The sequence below is a fragment of the Magallana gigas genome, chromosome 6 (assembly GCF_963853765.1).
Source record: "Magallana gigas chromosome 6, xbMagGiga1.1, whole genome shotgun sequence".
Classification (NCBI taxonomy): Eukaryota; Metazoa; Mollusca; class Bivalvia; order Ostreida; family Ostreidae; genus Magallana; species Magallana gigas.
In genome coordinates, this window is record NC_088858.1 from 21,346,338 (window position 1) to 21,358,860 (window position 12,523).

Genomic DNA, 12,523 nt, shown 5'->3' on the forward strand with positions numbered 1-12,523 from the left:
TATTACACAATAGATAATAAAATCTCGAAGCAGATATACATCACAGTATATACCATACAGTTATACATGTATCTTAAACAGAAAAATAATCATAAATATATAAAAAAATATAGATAGATAAATAAATAAATAAATAAATAAATAAAAATACATGATATACATAACATTACAAAATTTAAGAATTATTTATGCATATAACAATATACATAACATTACAAAATTTAAGAAGTATTTATGCATACAACATCGATAATTTTTAATTTGGAAATTCACATTGAGCGATTGCTTTCTATAAAGTTATCATATCATTGCTTACATTGTACGAAATCACACAGTAAACACACGTATAATGACGAATGAAAATTATTCTGTAATTAAATTACAGTATTGGAAGAATATCACAAATTTTTCGAGAATTTATTTTAAAACTGATGTATATTGCTCAAGATATTGTATTTACTTCACAGTCTTTTATTGTTACTTTGTTAGCCCTTAACGATGTCAATTTTGTCTAAAACTCTGTTGGCTGACATTTTTACTTTCTCTACCAATTTTACAAAGTTTGATGAGGTTAACGAACGGTTTATCTTCAGAAAAAACCCAACACCTTCTTTTACGGGAATCAAAATTTTTGTTTTATTTACATGTGGAGAAGATTGGAAATCTGCTTTACCAGGTCCTAGTGTTATATCACTAAATGCAAGAAGCCCAGACTCTTCTTCTCCCGAGTAGTGTCTTAAGAAAACAACATCTTTAATTATTTTTCAAAATCGGTATGTCTATGGCATTTTTATTTCAGAAAGAGAATTACTCAATAATTATAATAGCATATTCCTTTTATGTTAGATTTTCTATGATAAGTGATTATATAATTCATAATACGTATGCTACTCACTTTATCATATAAGAAAAAAAAAACACAGACAATAAATTTGTACGTACCTCTCCCATCTTTTCCACAGAAACAATAACAAAATTGAAAGAAGCAATAGTAGCAATCCTACAAGCAGCGGCCATAAATAGAGGACATCGACTACAATTGAAAACAAAGAAAACAAATGAGAAAGGAATTGAATTTAAGTTTTACATATGTGTGTCAAATAGAATCACTCTTTTTTTTATAAATACATTTAACTAATTTTAAAGCAAAATATGTTCTAGAAACTCGTTTCAAAGTTAATAGATTAAACTTTAACTTTACTTACAGTATGAACACTGTCTCCCATAGTAACCTGTATCACAGACACATTGGTAAGCATTTATTTCATCATGGCATACGCCATGACTGCATGGCGAACTTTCACATTCATTTATTTCTGAAAGGATATAGGACGATAAAGATCATTGATAGGAATCATACGACTTTAAAGGTTTCTCGTTTCTATTTTTAAAACTTTTCAAGCCATCATGTACAAAAATGACGAGAATGTCATAAGCTATATACCTGTTTCACACATAACTCCGGTATAACCAGGAATGCACTCACATACATAACCATTGACCTGGTCCGTACAGTTTCCATGCACACAAGGGGAGATTGCACATTCGTCTATATCTGTGGAAGGACATTTAGGGAAAAATGTTATATATATGTAGTTTATGTTGTTCATTTCATTTTCAGGAAAGAAACTATTTTAAATTGTTGCTTGAAATAATATCAAATAGTATTGAGAGCAATCTGTCTATTGTGAAGAGCTTATTTATATGTTCTCGATGTCAAATATTGCTGGTTCTAGAGTACCAATGTACATGCCGGTAACAAAAGTTCATTTTACAAAGGTTTTTTAACTATCCTTACCTGTAAATAAATGTAAACAGTTTGTTTTAGATCTTGAACATTTAAGGGATGTGTTTTTGAACACACTGACAAAAAATAAGAATAAAAATCAAACTAGATCGATAGCCATATGTTTTAAAATACAGACCTATTTTACAATTCGTTTCAGGAAATCCTGCAAAACATTGGCAAGTGTAGAAGTTAATGTTATTTGTACAATTTCCGTTGATGCATGGTGAACTTTGACACTCATCGATATCTGCAGGGGAGAATAACACAATTTGTTTTAACTAATATACATGTATGTAAGAACTGCTCATTCAAGTTATTATTTTTAAGTTTTTCAAGGATGAACGCATTGTTATATGATTAGGCAAATCTGAAATATCGGACATGAATAAACAAATCGATTTCCTTTTATCTTTACCTCTAATATATTACTCAATGTAGCTCTTTTGTTCTTCAATCGATAAATATCAATTTCTATTTTACATTCAGAGAACAAATTTATGGTGATTATAAAAACTTCAATACATTTAACTGTTGTACAAGCTATATAACATTACTTGCGGTCTACCTACCGATTTCACAGAGCCTCCCTGTATATCCAGGCAAACAGTTGCATTGACGCGATCTAAACAGGTACCATGAACACAGGGCGAGCTGGAACACTCATCGATGTCTTTAAAAGAAAACCAAACACTCATTTATCATTTTATCTACTTGTAAGAAGATAACCTATAAAAAATGAGAGACGCACTTACCTGTTTGGCAGTTATATCCAGTGTACCCCGGCTCACAGTGACAATTGTAGTGATTTAGGTGGTTTAAACAGCTTCCATGGATGCAAGGTGAACTCTGACATTCATCGATTTCTGCAAGAAAGTAATATACAAATTAATTAGAAGTACTGTGAGCAAGCTCACAATTGATAACCCCCGCTAAGAAAAAATCAAAACTCTTGTATTTTTTCTATTATAGAAAATATTGGATGAATCTATTTCATCGTCCATTTTCTATAAATAACAACTGCTCTATTTTTCAAAACTGTTAATGCTAATATGAGTACACAAACCAATTTCTATTCTTTAAATTCCATTTTAGTTCAAGTTAACTGTTAATGCATGAGGACATTTGCATCCTTATGTTAACACACATGACTCAAATCAAACAAAATTTCAGATTTCAAGCAGCCATTTAATATAAACATATTGAATAATTGGTACATGTATACTGAGCCCAATTTTTTTTTAACAATGACCATAACTTCTTTAATTGACCTTAGGTCAAGGTCATGACACACCCTCACGCTATATGCAATCCTGATGTCAATCAAGAACTTCAAATATTGTCCATTAGAGAGATATGGACTGGGCATGAATTTTGCACATTTCTGCCTGTGCAGCGACCTTGGCCTTGCCCAAATGACCTTGGGTCAGGTTCATGACACACTATTAGGCCATAAGCAATCTTTGTGTGAACTGAGAACTTCCAATGTTTCCCCATAAAATAGATATGGACCGGACACGAATTGAACAGACAGACGGACGGACGGACAAGGTATTTCTATATACCCCCCAACTTTGTTTGCAGGGTTTTTTGAAATACTTCTAAATTGAATAATTACCGTACACTGTGCTAAACCATAAACTTGTCTTTACTGTTAAAAAACCTGTCACTTGTCTAATGATTACTTCTTTGTTTAAAATGGTATCTATCGTTTCTCCACATTCTAACATAGTTGTTATACTATACTCACATGGACGGAACTGTATGATCACCCAAAGAAAGGAAATGGAACAGATATAGGAATACTAGGAGAAGACCTATCATCATTGGCGGGTAAAACTGACTTAGAGGATAGCCAGATATGATAGTGGTCTGCATTAGTGCAGATAATGTTACTACGAATGTGAATACGAAAAGCATCGTTAATTGTCGAATTTCTGATTTTGAATTCAGTTCAATATTTGGTGCTTTTTATATTTTTGCTTTAAGGAAAAGGAAGTGAAAATGGTTATCTATTTATCCAATGCAATGTAAGTAATACTAAGTTTGGCATAGTTCGACACTATATAAATATTGTTCCTGATATGCACATGGTGTTTGGCACAGTGCGATCTGTTTTATCAGCTTGAGGATGTTTCCGTGTAAACAAACCAAATCCACATAAATGCACATGGCCCTGATAACCGATTTAAAAAAGATCATTATGTTTGAAAGGTTAATATGATGCTATTTAGAAATGGATACATTTATATTGTTAAAACCATTGTAATAATAAATCTTTACCATACTTTATCGAAATAATTCAAAAAGTATTTTGCTTTTTGATGCATTAAGTAAGGTCATTTATAAGTAAAGCAAATTACCAAGTATAAAATATCTTGTCTGATTGTAAATTGTCCTACACTTTGTGTCACAAATTGATGCTTTCACAATACTCAAAACATTTAAAGAGTGCACGTATGCCTTAAAAGAAAATCCCCATTTTAATCCCATTTAATGACTGGGGAGGGGATTTACCATGATTTGTACATGAATAACTTTTTTATTGGATAGTGCTTAAATCGGACAAGGGCTTTCTTATTCCTTAGTGTATCTGTACCCGGTTACTATTGAGAGTGAATCACTTCGCTTCTCATTAGTTTTCAAATTAACTCCACCTTGCACATCAATTACATTCCCTTATTTCTTCTATAATCGATCGTTATTTCATTTACTCCCCCCATAGCTGTTTACCAACCCTTGCATTTATCCGTGTTACTGGTAGCCAGGTTATTCTTTGTTGGATTTAGATCTTGTCAGAAAAAGTAGTAAAGGAAAGTTAGCGGAATGGCCAAAGTCAAAAGTTAATGCGGGAAGCAGATCAAATTCATTCCATTTTTATCGAAACGAGCAGACAAATTTCAGACAATGTCCCGGAAACCTATGGGGAGAACTGGTCTAGGATTGACGAATATTTATCCCGGAAAATCCTTTTATATGTATACATGATGATACATTTATATATGAATAGCTGTAGGCTTGTAACTTTGGGTTGACATATGACATGCCAACTCGAATTTGTCATCAGAGCAGACTATAACTACGGATCGTTAGATTTTCAGCTATGTTTTTATCATGAAATATAAATTTGCTTACACGATTCGTTAATACTTCATGTATGTCACTAAATAAAGCTAAATTTCTACCTTGTAAAGCATATATGCTGTGTTTATGTTAGAAATGGAGAAATGTACAATTATGTGAAGATATCACAAGCCAAGCCCCCCCCCCCCCCCCCAAGATTAGGATTTTGAAAATTTTGGAAGTCAAACACCCCCCCCCTTTTTTTTTTTTTATTTGCTTGTCAAGATTTTTTGGATGAGTCTGGCCCCCCTTTCAAAAACGATTCTACGTGCCTGTTGAACATTTGAAGTTGAGGGTTCAATACCACTTTAAACTTTTAACACATTTTCGGGTTTCTAATTGAACTGTTTGTTAAAACAGTTAAATAAACTAAAGTATGAGGTTAACAATCGCTGACCAAGTTCACATTTAACTCCCGTTTATCCTGGATAGTATGTAAACATGTAATGAAAATGTTCGTTTGAACCGATTCTATGTATATATGCTTAAACTCACACAATAATGTGCAAATTAAAGAAAATAGCTTACTCAAATACTGTACTTTAAGCATTGTATTTTCATTATATCTAATTTAATTTTTCTTCCATAAAGACCTTTCTTGCTTAACTGACATTGTATAGTCTTTCTTTTCCACACCTTCTCTAAGCACTTGTTACATGTGCATAGGAATTGTTGGTTGAGGAAGGAGTCTTTTGTTGGTTTTTGACTTGTCCAACGTAAATTTAATTAATATACTATTTTATTTTGATTTCCTTTCATATTGATTTAATGGACAATTGTCCATTAAATCAATATGAAAGAAAATCAAAATAGTATATTTTTCTTTCTAATTAACTATCGTATATCTTTGGCATAGAAATAGTAATCAATGTTTAGAATCTAACAAGGACTATGTTTGCCTATCAAAATACATTTTTTTAAGCTTTTAAAGAGCCCATTCTATACATTGATTTGCGTGAAAAAAATCACTAAAGTAAGTTTTTCTCTCTTATTTAATAGTCAATATATTAGCTTTTCCGTCAGTTTATATCTTTATATAAAGTCTTCATAATATGGGAAAAATCAGAAATATCATAATATTGATAGCATAAAAAAAAATCAAAATATCTTCAAAATTTACGAAAATTAGAGGAAATGCGGGCTATGCAATATCAATTTTAGTTTCAATATTTATTCCAATTTAGTAGAATAAGCTGGTAGACATTCTGATATTCTATCATTTCATTGAAGAATAGAATCTTCATTTATTAAACATATGTCTACTTAAAAGCAAAGAACTACATTTATTTTCATCATCCTTTAAGTTAAGGAAAAAGGTAATGACCTTGACCTGACCTTCATGCAAAAACAAGGAGTTGAAATTTGATTAAACTGATAAAATCATTGGGTTATATAATCTGCTTTACTGTGTAAAAATTCAATGAATTTCTTATTATTAGAAGAATGATTGATGACGGAAAGACTCCTTCCTTAAACACCTGTAAAAGTTAGCACTTAAAAATGCAATATTTATTGAGCAATTACCTGAAGTAGTTATCTCACTGTTTTCTATCTTGAAAACAAACTGAAAAGGAATGTACTCACCTGGATTCGCTCTTGCATCAACCCTGAAGACAAACTGGCCAGGAACACCAATGTTTGACATTTGAGGGAGATTTAACATCCTGTCTGTTTGAACCCAGAAACAGAGTAATAATGTGTTCCATCGCCAGCATTGAACCCAACCTAGTATGAAAACAAAAAACCCGCAAAGATATAATTATATAAAAAAATGATGTTACGGTCAAGTTCAAATACATTACTATTTGTCGTTCAACATGGCACCCATTTATATAGTAATACACCGTATTTTACTGTCATTTGCCATTGTTTACTATTATAGTCAAATTAGATTGTTGAATTTAACTATATTCGTAGAGAACATGGGGTATATAATCGCATCATTTGAAAACAAGAGGCACAGGGGCCACATCGCTCACCTGAGCAATAATTGCCGTAATTCTGATCAAATTAGCATTACAGTATCAAACTATCTTGACAACTAAGTACAGTAGATCTTGCTAAAAAAAAAAATTAAATCCGCCAATTTTTATCCACCTCTTTTTTTGGTAAATACTAAGCCCCTTTTGTTAGATTTTCTCTATATATTCATATGTAAAAATTCATCCCCTATTGTGGCCTTACCTTACCCCTGGACTATTATTTATGGGTTTGCTTCCACTCAAATTTGGGCTTTCCTGGCCTAATAGTTTTGAGAGGAAGATTTTAAAATATTTTCTCTCTATATAAAAATTTATTCTCCATTGTGGCCCCGCCCTATCTCCAGCCCCAGGGACCATTATTTGAACAAACTTGAATCTACATTATCTGAGGATGGTTGCACGCCAATTTGAGCTTTCTTGGCCAAATAGTTTTTGAAACAATTTTTTTTAAAGATGTTCTCTATATATTCCTATGTAAAACTTGATCCCCCAATTGTGGCCCCTCCCTACCCCCGGGGTCCATGATTTGAACAAATTTGAATCTACACTATCAGAGGATAATCCACTCAAATTTGAGCTTTCCTGGCCTAATAGTTTTTGAGAAGAAGATTTTTAAAGATGTTCTCTATATATTCCTAGGTAAAACTTGATCCCCCTATTGTGGCCCCACCCTACCCCCGGGGACCATGATTTGAACAAACTTGAATCAACACTACCTGAGGATGCTTCCATTTTAATTTGAGCTTTTCTCACATGATAGTTTTTGAGAAGAAGTTTTTTAAAGATTTTCTCTAAATATTTCTATGAAAAACTTGTTCCCCCAATTGTGGCCCCTCCCTACCCCTGGGGACCATGATTTGAACAAACTTGAATCAACACTATCTGAGGATGCTCCCATTTTAATTTGAGCTTTTCTGGCCTGATAGTTTTTAAGAAGAAGAGTTTTAAAGATGTTCTCTATATATTCCTATGTAAAACTTGATCCCCCAATTGTGGCCCCATTCTTCCCCCGGGGACCATGATTTGAACAAACTTGAATCTACACCTGAGGATGTCTTCCCACACGTTTAAGCTTTTCAGACCGAATAGTTTTTGAGACGAAGATTTTTGAAAAATACTAACAAATTTTCAATAATTCTCAAATATCTCCCCTTTAAAGAGGGCATGGCCCTTCATTTGAACAAACATGAATTCCCTTCACCTAGTGGTGTTTTGTGCCAAATTTAGTTGAAATTTGCCCAGTGGTTATTGAGAAGAAGATTATAATGTGAAAAGTTTAAGACAACGACGACGACGACAAAAGGGTAAAATGAAAACGAAAACTACTCCTCTTACAAATCCCCAAAACAAATGTATTTGTACAAAGCAGAATAATACTACAAGAAAAAATATCTACTAGTTTACCTGAGTAAATTTTGTCCATGTTATTTTGTTATAGTTGAATTCAACAAATGAATGAACCCCGTTCGTGATTAAAACAAGCTGGAATGTGTTCCTCTAAAAATATAAAGGTAATTCAATCAACACGACATGTAAAAAAGTTTAATGATATTTTGTCCACGTTACATCTCATTGAACAAATTCATATGACAGAAAAGGTAATCATAAATGTTTGTTTTTATTGATTTTAAATAATGATGAATAAAGTTGCCATCTTATCTAGATTACTTTTGTGAAAAATCATCAAAACTATTCAGCGGCATCGTTCATTAACCCCGCATTTAGTCTTACTACTCCCCTAGTTTTACCGGTATCACAATCGCCAAGGTAAATTCAAAGCCCGATAATCCAGCTTCTTTACTAGTAAAAACCCTTCATCGCCGAATTAAAGGTTCGAATTCTTTGGTATAATATAATACCTTTCTACTGATTCGGACGATATTTGATTTATTGTCCCTCTTGGCAGCCACTATTTTCAGAGGGTTTGCCATACAAAATAAGTACAGTGTAGGTATACGAGGGTTGTCCCAAAATACCGTAGACAAGCGGCGTTTTCCCGTAAATTTAAGTCATGGAGAAATGAATCTTTCACATACTTAAAATTTTTTAAACCAAAATTTTTGGAAAAAAAATATATTCTATCACAGTTGGTTAACTTTAAATACGCTAATTGTGCGTTTTTAATGTAAAATATTGAGAGATTGCACAATGTCAAAATGACAGAATTACATTTGTCCTACAGAAAGTTTGATCGCTGAATAAAGTAAAAACTGGACGTTTTTTAAAATACAAAAAAAACATATATTGATAAGGATCTTGAAATCTTGCTGGATTTCCCATAAAAATCTTAGTCATGAATCAATTTGGGAAGATTTTATGGCGTGTTATGAGGGTTTAATACATGAGGTTTGAGAGAACATTTTGAGACAGGGCCTTATGCATGCACATGCGAAAAAACCCCTATATTTTCCGCAAATAAGAAAATGAAATTTATCACCAAGATAATGCAACGAGCCCCACAGCAAGGCAGACAAAACTAGAACTCGACTTGCTTACTCGGAATCAGCAGAATAAGCCACCCGCCATATAGTCCACTTGGCATCGATAGATTTTGCTCTGTTTCTTTATCTGAAGGCTAAGCTGTGAGGTCAACGATTTTCGGATTTGGATGAATTGAAACGTAAACGTTACGAGTCCTCGCCCGATTGGATCAGACATAGTTTCCAAATGTGTAACAAATGTAGATTGATCGACATAACAGGTGCATTGAACATACATGTAACGGAGAATCTTTTAAAAAGGAATAAGAATAGTGTTTTTTAAACGACTTCCGTGTTGATGACCTAAAAGGACAATTTTTGTATACTAACACTTTTTTTTACCTGATGTCAATGAATATACGTTTTTGGGCATTCTAATAATTTGCTTTTTTTATCCAATCATATTTCAAAATTGTATTGAAAACCTTATTAAAATGTTTTAACCTACATGTTCAGATGCCTTAATAATTATATTTCAATGACGTGCTGATCAACAAAGACGTTGTGGCTGTAATTTTTTACGTCGTTCATTAATATGTTGCGCTGTCTGGTGCAACAAACACTAACATACTAAAATTATTTTTCAAAAAATAATTCATATTCAATGCATGTACACAGCTGTAATATAAGATAAGAATAAACAATCATAATAGCACTGCAAAGTGACCGAAACAGTTTAGTATACATGTAGTTACGCTAAATAACTTCAAAGCAATTACTAATTAGCCTAGTCTAAGGTATTTTAGGACAACTTCCGTACATTTAATATATAATATCATACAATTAGTTAATTTTATTATTCATATATTTTACCTGCTGATAGGTTATTGTACCGGTATCCGAGCAGCCATATGCAGCAACTTCTTCCCATGTTACGACCATCATCCAGTTGGCGGAGAAAGTTACAAAACTAGGAAATGCAGTACGAATTATGTTTGTTCCTAGCTTAAAATGGAGAAATCCGTTGTTGATCGGTACCAAAGAAACCCTCCTTGTAAAGTACTTATGTCTGTCCAAAATGGGGCTATCATTTTATGCGATCCATTTATTGGAAATTCTTGTGCGTAATACTGCGTCAATGAACTATCAAATGTAACATCACCGTTGTTATTTACCTGAATTAAAAATGGATTTATTTCTATGAAATACTATCACGATATTTAATCAGTTTGAACAGTAAAAATGTTTTACATGTAAGTTTATAATTGGATGATAATTGAGATTAATTTAATAATTTGCACTGTAACAGTATTTGATTTTAAATTAGTAAAATTATATTTTTATTTCATTACTGTAACACGCTTAACACTAATTTCGCTCACAATATAGTTTATAGAAATATCCTTTACACAAACATGCAGTATAAATATACTTACATAGATGAAACTAAACGATGGCCCAAAGAATGGAAATGGTACAGATATCGGAATACTTGAGGTAGATCCATCATCATTGGCTGGTAAACTGCTGTCTCCTGCAGTCAGGCCAAAAGGATAAAATTGAATGAGCGGATAGCCAAAAACTTTGATAGATAGCATTATGGAAGATGATGCTACTACAAATAAGGAAAGGAAATACATGTTTGGTAGTTGATTTCTCTAAATAAGATTTATAACAATACTGCCAGTTTTTATATCGGTCCAAATATATCATTTTTAAAATCTATCAAATAAGATCTGAATTACCTAACATTTGGCAAAATATCATTATTTTATTTAATTTTTTTTTATAATATTTTCTTCCTTAAGTACACAAAGTTTGGCGAGTAACGATGTTCATTTTAATAAACTTCCTGGATTTACATAACGCATGGCAATTTTTAAAAATTTTCTTTAATGTATCATCTAGATCTATATACTGTACATTGTATATGTACGTGAATATGTATAGAGGTGTTTTACTTTGTGTCGTACTTTCTTTAAGCATTAATAATAATGTTCAGCAAACTTTTATAAATGATTTTTTTACAATCTTGATGTCTCACAGTCTGGTAATTTCCTATTCAAGACCCCAAACCCATTTGGGTTTTTTCCATAAAAAAATCACATATCTATTTCACTATTTAACATTGTTCAGCTTAAGTTTTTAATTGATATTTCTTATACACATTAATTTTGGATAAATATGCCACCATGCATTGTTGAGGAAGAAGTCTGTTTTGTTTAAATTTCTGTTCAATATTTTTTTTACTTATGTACATTGTTATTGTGTATTCCTAGTACTAGATTTATGCGTTATGAAATTAAAATATATTTTTTCCTGTCATTCTTACAATTCAACAACTTGGCATACAAACAATTTTCCTTTTTATACAACAAATACCGGTATGAGAAAATCCTTCCTTAAAGGAAACGCATACACAATTGCGGAATAATTATGTAAGGTAAACAGCATCAATCAGCTACTCGTGTTAAGATTGTTTTTATATAAAACAGTTTTCTTCCTTTTGTTAAATCCCATTCATGTCAGGTGAATGCACTTTTCCATTATTAATGTTTTCTCATTAGAATTTTTCATTTTGTTTAAAATCTATTATAGCCACTAGCCCTTTGAGCCTCTTTGACTATAAATCACAGGCTATCATACTTTTGGGGTTAATCAACCCGTTCTTCATCTTTTATATTTAATTAAATAATGCATTTTAAAATATGCACACAAAATAATTTATTTATACCTACCTGAATCTCACTTTTTTTTTACAAACTTGTTATAAGCTTAAAAATTTCTTTGACAGAAATAGTCCATCAAAAGGATATTACATGAAATTCAACGATGAAAATTTAAAATAATTTGTTAGATTGCGTTTATAAATAGGAAAATGAAACACATTTGTACAATATCTTGCGAATATAATCCAGTGTGTGTCTTAACGATGGATCGCTACGTTGTCACAATAAGTTCGACTTACGAAAACATACTACTTTGTCACAACATTTGCAATCTTCGATAATTTGACGAGCTTGAAATTGTTTTGCAATTACAGTTTTCCAATTTTTTTTATATTTTTTTTAATAAATTTAAGAAAAATTGCTAACAATTTTTACACTATGATTGAGATTTTCTTAATTGTGGAAATAATACAAATTGCTAAAGTCTTTCTAAACTGAATACAGTTTATGAGTGGCAGTGGCACCAAACAGACACAAAGCATT

General features: G+C 31.9%; 1 protein-coding gene across 1 annotated transcript in view; it reads right to left on the minus strand.

Annotated features, from left to right (window-relative positions):
- Positions 1 to 248: 248 nt before the first annotated feature.
- LOC105343653 (fibropellin-3) overlaps positions 249 to 12,523 on the minus strand; it is a 31,801-nt gene continuing 19,526 nt past the window's right edge. Inside the window, exons 9-11 of the mRNA XM_066086601.1 lie at positions 1,206 to 1,316; positions 943 to 1,033; positions 249 to 735 (exon numbers count right to left, since the gene is read on the minus strand). Coding sequence (XP_065942673.1) covers positions 486 to 735; positions 943 to 1,033; positions 1,206 to 1,316 — 452 coding nt within the window. The 3' untranslated portion in view covers positions 249 to 485. The remainder of the gene's footprint in view (positions 736 to 942; positions 1,034 to 1,205; positions 1,317 to 12,523) is intronic.